At 47.7% G+C, this 14,648-nt stretch overlaps 1 protein-coding gene across 2 annotated transcripts; it reads left to right on the forward strand.

Moving 5' to 3' along the window:
- Window positions 1-1,630: 1,630 nt before the first annotated feature.
- On the forward strand, window positions 1,631-14,217 carry KLHL35 (kelch like family member 35). 2 transcript variants are annotated; one of them, XM_040584731.1, is made up of 7 exons: window positions 1,631-2,022; window positions 3,624-4,514; window positions 6,363-6,547; window positions 7,535-7,653; window positions 8,142-8,330; window positions 9,010-9,198; window positions 10,016-14,217. In XM_040584731.1, the coding sequence occupies exons 2-7, from the start codon at window positions 3,625-3,627 to the stop codon at window positions 10,202-10,204; spliced, it is 1,761 nt and encodes a 586-aa protein (XP_040440665.1). In that variant the 5' UTR covers window positions 1,631-2,022; window position 3,624; the 3' UTR covers window positions 10,205-14,217. The 2 variants fall into 2 exon arrangements, with proteins under 2 accessions (XP_040440665.1, XP_040440666.1); XM_040584732.1 differs by lacking the exon at window positions 1,631-2,022 and having other exon boundaries at window positions 3,132-4,514.
- The last annotated feature ends 431 nt before the right edge of the window (window positions 14,218-14,648 follow it).

Raw genomic sequence — 14,648 nt, forward strand, 5'->3', positions numbered from 1 at the left:
AAAACTCTCTTTGACCCTTCCTCGTGTGCTTTTCAGTCTTTTTTTCCTTGCTTTCTCTTCAGGTTCACTGCATCTGTTCTTCTTCCTATTCCTTTCTCCTGGCACTCCTACTCTGCTGCTCCTTCAGGAAGCTTTGGTCCTACATTCACAGATGCCCAGAATTCCTGATTCTATATACTTGTATTTCTCTTTTGCACCTTTTTAATGCTTGTAGCTTTGTGCGTAATGGCTTCCGTGGGCCATGTGCCAGGGGCTGGGCATGTTTAATGTGAAGAAGGGATTTAAGAGTCCTGATCCATTGTAAGATCACTGCTTCTGACCTCTGTGTTTACCCTGAGAGAAGACCCAGGGCACTGGGAGCAAAGGAGAGGCTGAGCTCCTGCCCCTGAAGAAGGCGTCCTTCCTCTGGTGCTGCCTAGCAGACACCCCTTTCCAACACCCCCATGTCCTGCAGCTCTGTGGGGTATTTAGTGCCTTTGGTGTCACGCAGAAAGGCCATGGTGTGGGTTGTGACACAGCCTTTGCATGGTGACAGCTGCTTTGGGGCATGGTGACATCAAACTGGAAGGTCTAGGGCCAGGTGCAGCCTGGCTGTAGAAATCCACTTGATAGGCAGCTTGGCATGGGCGTAGGGATAGCTGCACCCTGGAAAGCCTTCTTGTGGTGGGAACTTTGTGCATTTACAACTGTAGTAGCTGGTCCCCCCTACCCCTGGGGCTGCACACACTGCTTGAAGCTGAGGTTTGGTTTCGAACAGGTTGGTAGCCCCATGCTTTATGGCTGTAAGGAGGTGACAGTTTTGCAACCTCGCTGAAGACTTTCCAATAGTCTGGAGCCGTTTTTGCTGGGCCCCACAGGGCAGGATCAGTGCTGTGCTGCCATTTGTCGCGATGACCCACTCCCGGTCATCTCTAGCTCCACCTGTGCATAGACATGGTTGCACCCCTGGTCAGTCAGTGCCGCCTGGCAGTGCCAATTCTATCAGGGTGGAAGGTCCTAAGAGCAAATCCCCCCCAACGCTCCCAGCCCACTGCACAGGCTGGGAAACCACAGTCCCTTCCAGGTTGCCAGTGATTCATATGCAAATGTTGAAAGCAAACAGGATGCCAGCTTGTGCCCTCTGTCCCAGCGATGGGAGCAGAACAGAAAGGAGCCAGCCAGCAAAAGCGGCGGCGGTGCCCCCCGAAAAGGCAGTTGCACTGTGATGACAATGTGCAGTGGCTGGTTATTATTAATATTTCTCTTCTGTCTATGTGAAGTAATACAAGTTGTTCAAAGAGATGCTGGGCAAGAGAAGGCTGGCTGCATCACATCAGGGGGTCTGACAATCTTCAGTACAAGCGTTGCTTTGTGGGGCTTCCCCAGGGCTGCTTTGATCCCTGCTTATAACCATTTAAAAATTCAGCCAACAACTGGGATGGAGTTACAGGGGAGGGTGCAGAAAGCCACATGGGGCAGACCTCCCCTTCTGTCCTCATCATCCTCAAGGACATAATTACCTAATTATCACACATTAACAAGGGGGACTGCAGCTTCCCCCTGACCCACCCTGTTCTTGCTCCAGGAGTCTTTTTGCTTACAGAGCCATATTTTATTTTTCAGCTTTAGTGTGGTTTCCAGCAAGATGAAGTCTCTATCAAATGAATTGTTCCACCTGGACCTCAATTTTCTCTCCAGATGGCTTGTCCCTCTTAAGCTGCCCTGGTGTGATATATTTTCCCTGAGCTGCGATGGGTTCTCCCTGGGTCCTGGCTCCTCCCTGGCTGGCTGTTACTGACAGCTGCATGGCTAATGCTCCGTAGCTCTGTGGCATGTCATTCAGGAGAAACAAAAGCGGATTGCTCCCCCACCTCTCAGGCAGTGAGGATAAAGGGGACGCTTTTGTGCTTCCCCAAGCATTGCTGCAGAAGGGCTGAGCGTGCTTTGTGGAGGGGACCTGTCTCCCTGCGTGGATGGGAGCTCTCCAAGAGGGAAGTTGAGTCTTCTCTAGGACCCACCTGGAGAGCACAACTTGTGGGCCAGGTAATGTTGGGACTTCTTGTACTAGCAGCTGGGGAGGCTTGCAAAAAAACCCAACCAACCAACCAAAAAATAAAAACCCACACCAAACAAACCAAAACAACCCCCAGCATCTGCTGCTGTGTGGCACTTGGATGGAGATGGTGACCCAGAGAAGAACGTGCATGGCTGAGGGTAATGGGGCAAACCCACTTTTTCTTTGGTGTTGGCATCATTTGTCTCATGGGTGGACAGAAGGGATGTGAGCTGGGGAAGGGCATTTGGATTAACTGGGGGGTGGGTTGGTTGTGTCTCTTTGTAAGGAGGTCAGCCTGACCTGTTTCTTCCCAGCACTGAGCTGTGCACGATCCTGATGGCTTGGAAGTGTGTGTGGATCAGGGAGAGAAGCAGGGCTATAGATGTGCTTTTCATTCTTGGCTGGAGCCGCATGTGTGGGTGAAATGTGAAGTCCGCTGTGCTCTTTGCAAAGGCATCTCTAGAGAGCTGCCTTTAGTGTAACTTCTCTAAATCACTTTGAACTGATTAACAGCTGCTCCTTTCTGTACACAGCCCTGAGCACCCGTCAGTGGCATTTGGGGTGTTTAAGAGCCTCCACAGAATTAGGGCTTGTCATGCTGCTTCACTGCTTTTTAGGTCTCTGCAGCTCCCCATGGTACAGGCAGAGGTGTTTTCCCCACTGCTGGGGGATTCTGGAGGCACAAAGGTTACGGTGATGCTTTCTCGGAATGGTGGGGTGAAGATCCTCGAGACTAGATTTGGTTGTCCTATACACAGCTACCTTGGTGCAGGTGCAGCCAGGAGGTGTCCTCTGGAGCGTGGGAGAATCTGAGCACCTTTGGGGTCTGTGGTCAGATGTGATGGCTGTCTGGGAGATGCAGGTGTAGGAATAGAGAGGCAGGACTAGAGCAAAGACAGGGATTTTCACTCATGAGAAATTCAAGGTAACTTTTCTCAAGGGATGTGCTACCTGCCTTCCTGCAGGGGAGTGAGTGGACACCACAAAGCCAGTGATGTCTTAGTAATACCTTCTAAAATTCTGAAATTCTAAAATTCTAAAAAGCGTGGCTGGGGTGGGAAGGGACCCCTGGAGCCCACCCAGCCCACCCCCCTGCTGAAGCAGCTCTCCCAGAGCAGGTTGCACAGAGCCGCGTCCAGGCGGGTTTGAATGTCTCCAGAGCAGGAGACCCCACAGCCTCTCTGGGCAGCCTGTCCCGGTGTCCCGTCACCCTCAGGGGAACGATGTTCTTCCTCACATTCCGATGGAAGTTCCCGTCTTGCACTTTGTGCCCGTTGCCCCTTGTCCTGTCGCTGGGCACTGCTGAAAAGAGCCTGGCCCCGTCCTCTTGGCACTCACCCAGAAGTAACTTCTTAAAAGCAGAAATTTGGCCACTGAGATGGGATTAGATTGGACATAGCCTGGTGCTGTCGCCGTACTCTGGTTTGGAGGAGGTGTTGGTTGCTGATGAGGAGCCATATGTGCGGATGAAGGGGCAGAATCTGTACTTCCTCATGGCACCCAGGAAGATGCAGAAACCATGATGGTGTTGGACATTGCAGTCAGGTGTTTTAATAGTGTACTGTTCTCTTGTCTGCTTCGCAATCAGGATGCATCGAATGATGAAAGAAGAATCAAGTTTCAGGACAAGCAGCTTGGAAAACATGACGCGGGACCCGAGCAAAGAAAAGCTGCACATGAAGCTCTGCAGTGGGTCCTGCCATGCTGAGCAAATTCTTCAGACACTGAACTCCTACCGGCAGAGTGGCATCTTCACAGATGTGGTGCTGTTAATCGATGGACAAGAATTCCCCTGTCACCGTGCCACTTTGTCAGCCAACAGCACATATTTCCGGGCCATGTTTGGTGGCAATCTCAAGGAAGGCCACCAGGATATCATTAATATCCAGAAGATATCTGCTTCCACTATGTCTCTCCTTCTTGATTATATGTATGGGGGGAACATCATAATTCAGGAGGACAATGTTGAAGGCATCTTGGAACTGTCTGACTTGCTGCAGATTTCCAAGCTCAGAGATGCTTGTGTCACCTTCCTTGAAGGCCAGCTTCACCCATGCAATTGTTTGGGCATCATGAAGTTTGCTGATTCATTCTCCATCACGTCTCTGACAGAAAAGAGCAAGAGGTTCATGCTGGAGTGTTTTGTGGAGGTGTCGTGTCATGAAGAGTTCCTGGAGATGGGTGTGAAGGAACTGGTTGAATATCTGTCTGATGAGCAGCTGGTGGTCCCCAAGGAGGAAGTGGTCTTTGAGGCAGTCATGCGCTGGGTACGGCATGACGTACCTGCCAGGAAGGGAGTCTTGAAGGACCTCCTTGAGCATGTACGTCTGCCCCTGCTTGACCCCACCTACTTCCTGGCGAAGGTGGAAATGGATGGACTCATCCAGGACTCAAAGGAGTGCATTCCTCTGCTGCATGAGGCCCGCAAGTACTACATCCTTGGGAATGAGGTCAGCTCTTTGCGATCAAGGCCCAGAAGGTAAAACACAGTGTCTTCTTCCCTAGACCAGAAGGGCTTAAGTTGATGAATCTTAAAGTTTGAGGGGAATTCTTGGATTGTTTGGGGTTGTTTTCCCTCTGATTGCTTCTGATTTGGCCTCCCTGTTTCCAAAATGAAAGCACCGGAGATGTTTGCCTGCCTTAAAAGATTCCTGTGAAATTTATGCTTATGTATGTGATGCTTTTTTGTTGTTGTTTGTTTTTTTGTTGGCAAGAAGTACTTTAGTCACACTGCTCTGGGTGTGCAATGATGCTATTCAGATGTGTCCGAACTATGGGCAGGAAGGGGTGTTGGTAGCTCTTTATTTCTATCTGCTTTCACCAATGGGTAGAGCACTGGGTTGAGACCTGTTCTCCATTCCCAGCTTTGCCACTGGTCTGTTCTCCTGCTCCAGGCTGTCTGTTAGCAGAAAGGCTTAGACTGGTCTCAGTCCTCCTGGCCATCAACGTGGTGCCTAGGTCAAAGGTATTGCTGCAGCATCAGGAATCAATGTCCACAGAAAGAAAAAAAAAGCAGTTACTGACCAGATGGTTACCCAGGCATCCCCAGATTGTTGTTTTTATTTTTTTTCTGGTTGATTTATTGATGAACAGCAAGAAGATAGAGATTCTGGCCCAGGCAGCTGCCAGTGTAAAGGCGAAGAGGCAAAGAAAAAGTGATATATAAAGTTGTGTGTGCAGAAATCTGCACCTTTTTGTGACTGTGAAGTTTGAATTTGATGAGCCATATTTTCAGTTTCTTCATGGTGCCACAGGTCCCTTAGGGTGCGCTTGGTAAGAATCCTGATGGACACCTCTGCTCTGGGGTGGGTTGCTGTATCAGACTGAGCTGGTTTCCAAGGCTCCCCATCCTTTTCCAGAGGACGCCCATGACAACTGGGCTGCAGGGCCAGGGTCTTGTGCTCTCCTGCTCTTCAGCCCAAGGATTGCAGGTTTTTTTGTCGCTTAGTGGAGCATCCTGGACAGAAGGATGGAGGTTGCTCCAGCGCATCTCAGAAGTCCCAGCCTGGTATATAGGTAATGTTTCTGTCAGGTGGAAGAGATGGTTTGACACATCTCTATGCTGAATACCACAACTGGCTATTGTATACAGAACTGCTAAACAACAAGGCCTGTGGTGACCTCCTCAAGGATGCAAACAGCTAAAATTCACTGGGGATAAACCCCACTCCGTAGCATCCACATTCTACCTCCCTCCTTTTACAGCTTTGGTGTTAAGTGAATTGCCTGCACAAACCATGGCAAAGCTGGGGACTGGACCAAGTCTTTCAAATCCTCTTTCACACTCCTCTTTCCTCTCCCCTCCCCTCCTGCAGAGCCGTTCCTCTCTTGCCTCCTGCTAGTTGGAAGGATTTTCCTTCCCCTGCTGTCTGTCTCGTCTGCTCGCTGCTATTAGGGCTGGAGAGATATTTCCTGGAAACACTTCTCTCTCCAGGCAGACAGCTTGCCGCAGGCAGGCTGCCAGGAATGGTTTTCCATGCTGGTGTCTGTGCCTTGAGGATTATTAGATTTGATTGTGCTGGAAGGGGGAGGGTGAGTGGCAGGAGGCAATCTCACGAGGGACTTCTAAAAGGTTATTCTCATTTTCTTTACCTATGCAGTTTGGATCACTTCCCACCCAAGCTGGGAGGTGCTTTTGATTTGATTGTGCAGACAGAAGGAAAGGTGCAGGGGTGAAATGATTTGCCCAGAAAATCAGTAATAGATGCAGTAGAGGAGCTTGCCCTATCTACAGGACTGTGCTGCCACAGTGCCCTAGATAGGATGGGAGGGATGATAGAAAAGAGTAGCCTGGCCCGGGGATTTACCCATGCTATTCATGGTGTAGGTTCATGGAGCTGGCAGAAGTCATCATTGTCATTGGGGGCTGTGATAAGAAAGGCCTTCTGAAGCTGCCCTTCACAGACCTCTACCACCCAAAGAGCAGGCAGTGGACAGCCCTCTCCAGCGTGCCTGGCTACACCAAGTCAGAATTTGCTGCCTGCACACTGAAGAACGATGTGTACATATCAGGTGAGATTACCCTGGGCCAGATGGTCCTTTTCTGGTTGAAAACACAGCACAACCTCTGCTCGGACAGACCGCTCCTTAGGTCTGTTCACTAGGACTCATTCACATATGTCTCAGCTTTGGAGCAAAGTCACTTCTTGGTGAAGTTTATCCTTAGGTGGTTTGGATTTTGCTGTCCCAAGGAAAAATTTCACCTTTGAGGGGAAGGTTGGCAGGATTGAAAAAACCTTTCCCCAGGATTCAAAAAACCTTTCCCTCCTCTTTGGCATCTGTCAAAAACGTTCAGCTGTGGAATGAGCTGGTTTTGGTGTGTGCTGTCAGGCAGGGTTTCCTAAAACATCAGAGTCTCCTGCTTGTCCCTCACTTGAAATATCACAGAATGGTCAGAATCACAGAAGGGACTTCTGGAGATCATCTAGTCCAACTCTGTGTTACAACAGGTTCATCTACAGCAGGTTGCACAGTTGCATCCAGGCAGGTTTGAATGTCTCCAGAGCAGGAGACCCCACAGCCTCTCTGGGCAGCCTGTCCCGGTGTCCCGTCACCCTGAGGGGAACGATGTTCTTCTTCACATTCAGATGGAAGTTCCCGTCTTGCACTTTGTGCCCGTTGCCCCTTGTCCTGTCGCTGGGCACCGCTGAAAAGAGCCTGGCCCTGTTCCCTTGACACTTACCCTTGAGATATTTGTAGACATTGATAAGAACCCCTCTCAGTCTTCTCTTCTCCAGGACTATCAGATGAGGCCTACGTAATGCCTATATAATACCTATCAGATGAGTTCTGTGTAAAGGATGGAGCAGTGTAACAAGTGCCTTGAAGTCCAGATGTAAACTCAGCTTTCCAAGGGAGGTACCATGGCCATAACCCAATAACCCAACAGCTTCTGGCCTGAGCTGTTCCATTGCATGGAGGAGCTATGCAATATTGTTGTGTAGTGAGGTGATGGGGCTGTCCTTGGGATCACACCAGCCCTCTGTACCTGTTTTTCAGGAGGACACATCAGCAGCAATGATGTTTGGGTGCTGAGCTCCCAGCTGAACGTCTGGATCAAAGTTGCTTGTCTGCAGAAAGGCCGATGGAGGCACAAAATGGCAACACTTCAGGGCAAGGTAAGCAATGGCCCAAATTTTGAAAGGAGCCACGTGGAGCACTTTCCCCTGCTTCTTCTGCTGCCCGGTACAATGAGAAGCAGTCAGTGTGCGTTTGTCTTCTGGACCATTTAGAGATGGTTTTGATTGGAGAACAACTAGGACATGACTAAGACATCATTGTTTCAGTTGCCTGTGTGTTGTCACCTGAAGTAGCCACAAATGAAACTGTAGTAATAAGATCTACCGTGGGATGGTGCAAGGCTTCTGCAGATAGTGGTGTTGAGTCTGGGTGAAAGCTATACAATGTGGGGTGTTTCATGGAACCATAGAATGGTTTGGGTTGGAAGGGACCTTTAAAGGTCATCTAGTCCAATCCAAAGGTTTTATCGTGGCTTGATGTCAATCGTTCTGACCAAGTTCTAGCCTCTTACGTGTGCTGTATCCGTGTAGCCCATTAAGTAAGTCCAGGAGTTTCTAATCTACCTGCTTTTCTCCTTTTGTGGCAGATCTACGCTGTGGGAGGCTTTGATGGCTTTTACCGCCTCTCCAGTGTGGAGTGCTATGATACCTTCTCCAACAGCTGGTCAACCTTGGCCCCATTGCCTCAAGCCGTGAGCTCAGCAGCTGTGGTCTCCTGCCTGAACAAGATCTATGTGCTGGGCGGTGCTGTGGATGACACCGCTAACACTGACAAGGTATTGCTGGGTCATCAAGAATGGGCAGAGACCTAAAAAAGAAGGTTTGCCAGTGAACGTGGAGCATAATGGGGTGGTCCTTAAGCTACAAGGGTGCCTTTCTTTTTTTTTTTTTTTTTTTTTTTTTTAACTAATGAAGGCTCCCTTATAATAAGATAAGAAGTCATATATTTAAATGGAAGCCAAGGAGGCTTAGGTACTAGAGAGATAAGGTGTCAGGAGCGGACAATATATTATGCGTGGTTTCAGTAGAGCCTTTTCTGCTCTGAAGCCTGGTCAGGCCTGAGGCACCACAGGAAAAAACCTCCAACACTGTAGGCATTCACTTCACAGAAGCAGCAACAGTAGTAACTGTCCAGGGGAGACCTCTGCAAGCCGGGCATGATGCTTCTATTCTCCTGAGCTGCAGAAAGTGCCATCAGTGCTTCTCAGCTCCATCTCTGAACACTTAACTGTGCACTGTAGTCACCTTTGGGGCTAGTAGTTTTTCTGGGAGACGTGAATGCAAGAAAGAATGGTAGAACCCCTCATTCCTTTGCTCACTGCACTGGTCTTTGGGTGTTGAAGCTCCCATCTGTGTTTCTGTCCCTATGTGCTTTCATTTCTAGCAAACAGCAGCTTCATCCACGCAGGGAGACGCGGTAAATTCATGTTCCCATAGCTATGTTTCTCCTCCCAGGTTCAGTGTTATGATCCAGAGGACAACACGTGGACGCTGTTGTCTCCCACCCCTTTTTACCAGAGGTGCATCAGTGCTGTCTGCTTGGACAACATCATTTACGTTGTAGGTGGACTCCTCAGTAAAATATTCAGCTACGATCCAAGGAAAGACAGCTGGCGAGAAGTGGCCACCCTCCCTGGGCCTCTGGTAAGGAAGAGGTTTAGGAAAGAAGCTCTGAGCCTTCCCTTTCTCTCTAGAATAGCAACCATCTGAGATTGAAGGCAAAGAAAATACATTGTGGACTTGGCTCTGAGCACTTGAACGTGACCTCTGCAGAGCAACTCAAACATATATACTTGCCATCAGTGTCCATACTGCTTGGAGGATATCTTTCTCTCAGCAAACCCAAGTTTTCCTGCTGAGGCTGGGTCTACACTAGCTATTCATGTCAGAGAAGTGGATCTGTAGGGTGAACCCATTAGCGTTGAGGACCTGCTCTCCATGCTACAGGTTTCAGGGTGAGGGTTATATTGGCTCTGGTCTGGTCCATGGACTAAACACAGACTAGTGGTGGTTGTGTATCTTGGTTCAGTGTCATTACAGTTTTGCACTCCAACCATGCTGCAATGTGAGCAGTGAAGAGGAATGATGGGGGACAGCTTGCCCCAAGCTGAATTTAAAATGCCCATGTCCATGCACCCTTATAAGTGGCTTTCACAGAGAGGTGCTGTCTGGCTCTCTGGAGTCTCGGTGTGCTTGTGAGTCTGTACTGTGCCTGGGGGACTGCCAAGAATAGCAATGAACCCATTACTGTCTTGAGGCATTTCAAGTGCCTAAACTCTTACTGAAACAAAAAGATTGCACCACCCCAAAAGGCAGACATCACCTCCCTTGCCTACTTTTTCCCCTTCTCCTGGGCAGCTGAGACTTGAGCTCATTTAAATGACTCAACCTCCTGCTCAGCCCTCTTTCCTAAAGCTAAAGGTTTGTTCCTCAGCTCTTGGGCTTTCCTTCTGCTTTCCAGGAAAGCTGTGGCCTCACAGTGTGTGGAGGGAAGATTTACATCCTGGGTGGCCGAGATGAGAACGGGGAAGGCACAGACAAAGCATTCACTTTTGACCCGGTAACAGGGAGCGTGGAGCAGCAGCCACCGCTGCAGCGCTGTACCAGTTATCACGGCTGCGTGACCATCCTGCAGCGCATGAACAGATGACCACAGGGCTCCAACTGCATCTGCCTCACCTTGAGACAGTGGCAACCCAGCATGTGGACAGACATCTCACCTTTGTGTGGGGAAGGGCAGCGCAAGACATTGAAGATGTGCTCCAGCCAGCCCCTGAGCAACATCTGTTTTGTTTTTCCTGGCCTACTGATGCTGATGGCTTTGATGCTGATATAGGTGAGAGGATGAAAGGGTGCTGGGCTGTGTGAAGTTGCATTGCAGACCTTGCCACAGTAGGGTTCAAGTATCCTTGCAGCCCCTGGAACTATTGAATTGGACCTTTACTTAGGTTTTCCTGGCTGTAGATTACAGTTTTCTGTTATGTTGGCAACAGAGGCTGGCTGTCCTGCAAGGACATGTATTTGCTGCTTTCTGACATACAAAACTTGCAGTAACAATTACAGGATCCAATTCTTCAGCTGAAGCTATCAGATATTTGTGTGTTTAGCTCTGTAGAACCCTGTGTCAAACCATGGTGGTGACCTCAATGGTCATTAATGTCCATGAACAGTTAGCCCCATTACAGTGGAGAGCTGAGACCGAAAATTCAAAGCTGATATCCCAAGGTTTCTCCACTAAATCCCCAAAAAACTGGTTAAACAGTCCAAGCTCTGCCTCCATTCTGCATGTACTCCATTCTACAGTACTGTATGAGGGTCCTTTCCCCTAAAGCACAGAGTGCTGTCTTTTTGCATACATGTTTTGTGGTTGGACTGCTGCCTTGCTGTTTCTCTGTCATTGAGAGGACAAGTGACTTGTAGCCAGGAGTTCCCTCTTCAGAGAGCAGCGGCAGCGGGCACTATTAACGTGTAGGAATTAAGCTTGAAGACCTGAAGCCACAGAATCACATCTGGCTCATTTTGGCTCTGGAGTATGCTAGCAAGTATTAAACTCAATATTTAACAGATTTGATACAGTGTCCCTGGGAGCCTAAACATGCAGCTCATTCAGAGGGCAAGCGTTCAATTACACAGACTGCGTTGCTCCAAGCCAGTTGGTCTTAGGTCCAGAAATTATCCTGAGCATATTTGATTTGGTAGAATAGCCATAGCTTTTGGTGTCAGTATCTTTAGTCCACATCTGGAACTAGTAATTTCTGATGGCTCCATGTAAATGTTTGTGTTGTTCAGTTAGGGACTTAGTTGCTGCCAAATGTAGAGTGGGCTCTCTTAAAAATTCCCATTACTTATACATTGCAGGGTGCACCCCTCTACAGCAGGCTGCTGGCTGGCTGCTGTTTTCTCTGCACCTTCCTTTCCCCCACCCCAATGATACGTCTTCCTGAAAAAAAGGTAACAACTATGTCTGCTGGCCCACATACTCCCCTTTTCAGGGCCTGTTAACTGTCATAAACCTCCTGGGTTTGCCTGCTTCCCCTATACGGTTTTTACGTGGTTCCCTTTAGTACTTCTGTTTGCTGTCAACTCTGAGAAGTTCACCTCCTCTTTGTGATGATATCAGGCTCACCTGTAAAACACGGCAAGAAGAAGTTCCTGCTGAAGAATCAAAACTGGCTGTAACTGGGGCACACTGATCTCCTCTTCCCTTTAGGAAATGCATGCTCTTCCACTGCCCAAGCAATGATCTAGGTGTTTCATTGCGTAAAATGTACCTTACCCTCCTTATAGTTACATCTGGAAAGTCTTAGGGCTATAGTAGCCATTTTGTTTGTCAAGGTGCACTAGTTGGACATTCTTAGCCTCAAATTCTCCTTAAGGTTTGTTGCATGTGTGGTAGCCCTTTTATCAGATCATGGGCAGCACAATGTGTCCTTTAAGCAATATAAAGGAGATTCAACACTGGTATAGGTTATTCCCATGAGGAGAGAAAAGAAATTAATGCTGGTAAGAGGCAATTTTATTTGCAATCAAATTGCTTCCACAGTTGGGTCTTTAATGGGACTGGAGATTTCAGGAGAAATTAGGACCTTTCCTTCAGTTAGTTGAATTGGCACAAAAGAAAGCATGGGCACATCAACCCGTGCGGTGACAGCCCTCGGGGCCAGAGAGACCTTTCCTCCTCTTACAGCCTGGGTTCCTGAGGCCCACAGGCCCGATTGCTTGTGATGCTTGCCATCCTCAGCTGAGCAGACTTTGCTCAATGCATGCCCTTGATGCCAAAACGGCACAGAGTAACTGCTCAGAGATGAATGTTGTCTTTAAGCAGCAAAGGTATTTATTTCATGCAACGTTGGGGAGCTAGCCGGTTCGCACCAGACAAACTAGCTCCCAAGTTTTCAGTGAAAGTCAGGTAATTTATACAGTTTTCTTGAGAGGTTACAACATCTTTACATACATATTCATTTAATTTCGACATCTAATCATCATATTCATAATAGGTAGGGTTTAGGCAGAGCTTGAGGTGCAGTCTTCTAGAATTGTCTTCTGGGGAGACTTTTGGATGGTCATTCCTTTTTTCGGCTGGAGCTTGCAAAACCTCCTGACTCATGGCCTTCTCATCTCCTTCAAATGTCCACCTTATCATCATCTATGACTGCTAGATTGCTCAGGGTACATTTCTCCTGTCTCTTACTTTAGTACCGTCAGCAGAACAGAACAGGCCGTGCCGTGTCTGTTACATCTCAACATAAACAGAGCATCCCCCAGACCACGGTACCAAACCCATCCTGACCAATCCTTTAAAACCTTGCTCTGTTTCACCCTTGCAAGTTCTGGATGTGCTCGTTCCCTTGAAACACCCGTAGTGTTTTCTGAAGTGCAGACCACGAGGAAGGACATGCTAATGGGACAGTCTGTGGAGAATTAAAAACCTCCTTGGTTGTATGAATCATGGGGCAAGGTGGAGATACTGGGTCTCAAGCCACACACTTTGAAGGGACACCCATACCGAAGTGATGAATTGCTTAAGACACAAGGGAACATTAAGAGAGGCAAAACTAGGGAGAAGAGATGGACTGTGATTTGCGGTCCTCTTGAAAAGAGCATAGTAATATATTTAGACAGAACAATAAACTTAATAGGAAAAAGGAAGAGTTTTTCCGTTGCATTTACAACACAAAATGCATTACATTCTCTCTCCACAGTCTTTCCTGATTTTCCTAATGCCTCCTGGGAGTGTCTTAATCCTCTTCATACTACTTTACAACTTATTCTTGTGGAAACAAGCACACTCAAAAGGGTGGCAGATATTCTCATCAGCTTTCTCATGTGCTTTTGACACGTGTGATATGCTGCGATAGGTGTAACATAGTGGTGGACGTTGTGGCATAGATACTATAACGTTTGCCTCGTTCTTAGTCCTGATATTCATTTTACCACTGAAATGTGTTTGTATTTTGTAAGGACTGTGAGCTGTGGGCATGCAGGGGAGGGTTAGGGAAGGAATTTGACTTGGTTCCATTTAGAAATATATATTCACCTTGACTCCTAAGGGCTTTTGCTGCAGGAATTTAATTTGTGCACATTGCTTCATGGCATTCCAAAAATATATTGCTGATGGAGCATTAGAGGAGCTTCGGGAGCACCATCCTTGAGGTGTCCCAGCCTCTGTCTGTGATACCTGAATTCCCAGTCTAAGCAAGTAGGAAGTCCAAGGTATTACTTTTTGTCTGCAGGGAATGATATCTTTAACTATTATGTGGTTATGGGGTCATGGCCAAGTCAGTGTTGAGAAGGTCCTTGGATCTTTCAAACTCAGCTGAAGAATGGGGAAACTTTTACTCATATTTTGACATGATGGAAAAATTATTTCCAGAGAAAATGAAAAATTGTGTTGGCTGATTCTTGGTCTTCCTTGCTGTGGCAGAAGAATACAAAGCATGAAACTGTCTGCTACTACAATCTGCTTCAGTTTCTGAGAAGACTTTTCTCAGACCACGATAAAGCACCTCCTTGCTGTGTTCACAGTAATGTATAGACTTGCTGTGGGAGCTCTGTATAGCAAAAGATGTAGAAGAAAGTAGTGATCATCTGCAAAGCATGTGCAGTAGTTTCAGCTTTATGTATTTAAGCTTTTAAAAACAAAATAAATGACTTTTTTTTTGTACTCCAAAACAGCGAGTGTCAATCACTTCAGAGTAGTACTTAAACCATTCCTTCCTCCCCCCACCTTTCTGGTTTTCCTGCTGCTTGTGTTAGTAGTTGTGGTTTTTTGTGTATGTTTGTATTTTGGATGGGAGCCAAAGGGAAGCAAAAGCTTTTTGTTAACAAATCAGACAAGTGGTGTAGACAGCAAGATCTTCATAACTTTTGTCCATGACACACAAACTAGAAGAATTATAAATAACCTGGAAGACAGGGCTGCTGTGGAAAGCAAGCTGAACTGCTTGGTAGCCTTGGCTACCTAGGGAAAAAAATGCCTTTTTCCTGAAGGCAAATGAGACGTGATGCAACTGGTCAAGAAACAAATTTCACCCAGAGCTAGGGAAGGGTCCTATGCAGCAATCAAAGAAGGATTTGGTGGCTAGAGTGGAGTT

This window comes from Falco naumanni, chromosome 2, assembly GCF_017639655.2.
Source record: "Falco naumanni isolate bFalNau1 chromosome 2, bFalNau1.pat, whole genome shotgun sequence".
Lineage (NCBI taxonomy): Eukaryota > Metazoa > Chordata > Aves > Falconiformes > Falconidae > Falco > Falco naumanni.

What these genes read in the sequence shown, in the direction of transcription:
- KLHL35 (XM_040584731.1), top strand. Translation starts at nt 3,625, where the DNA reads ATGCATCGAATGATGAAAGAAGAATCAAGTTTCAGGACAAGCAGCTTG. An exon ending in TGGCAACACTTCAGGGCAAG is followed by an intron (nt 7,654 to 8,141) that starts GTAAGCAATGGC and finishes CTTTTGTGGCAG; the next exon opens with ATCTACGCTGTGGGAGGCTT. An exon ending in CCACCCTCCCTGGGCCTCTG is followed by an intron (nt 9,199 to 10,015) that starts GTAAGGAAGAGG and finishes TCTGCTTTCCAG; the next exon opens with GAAAGCTGTGGCCTCACAGT.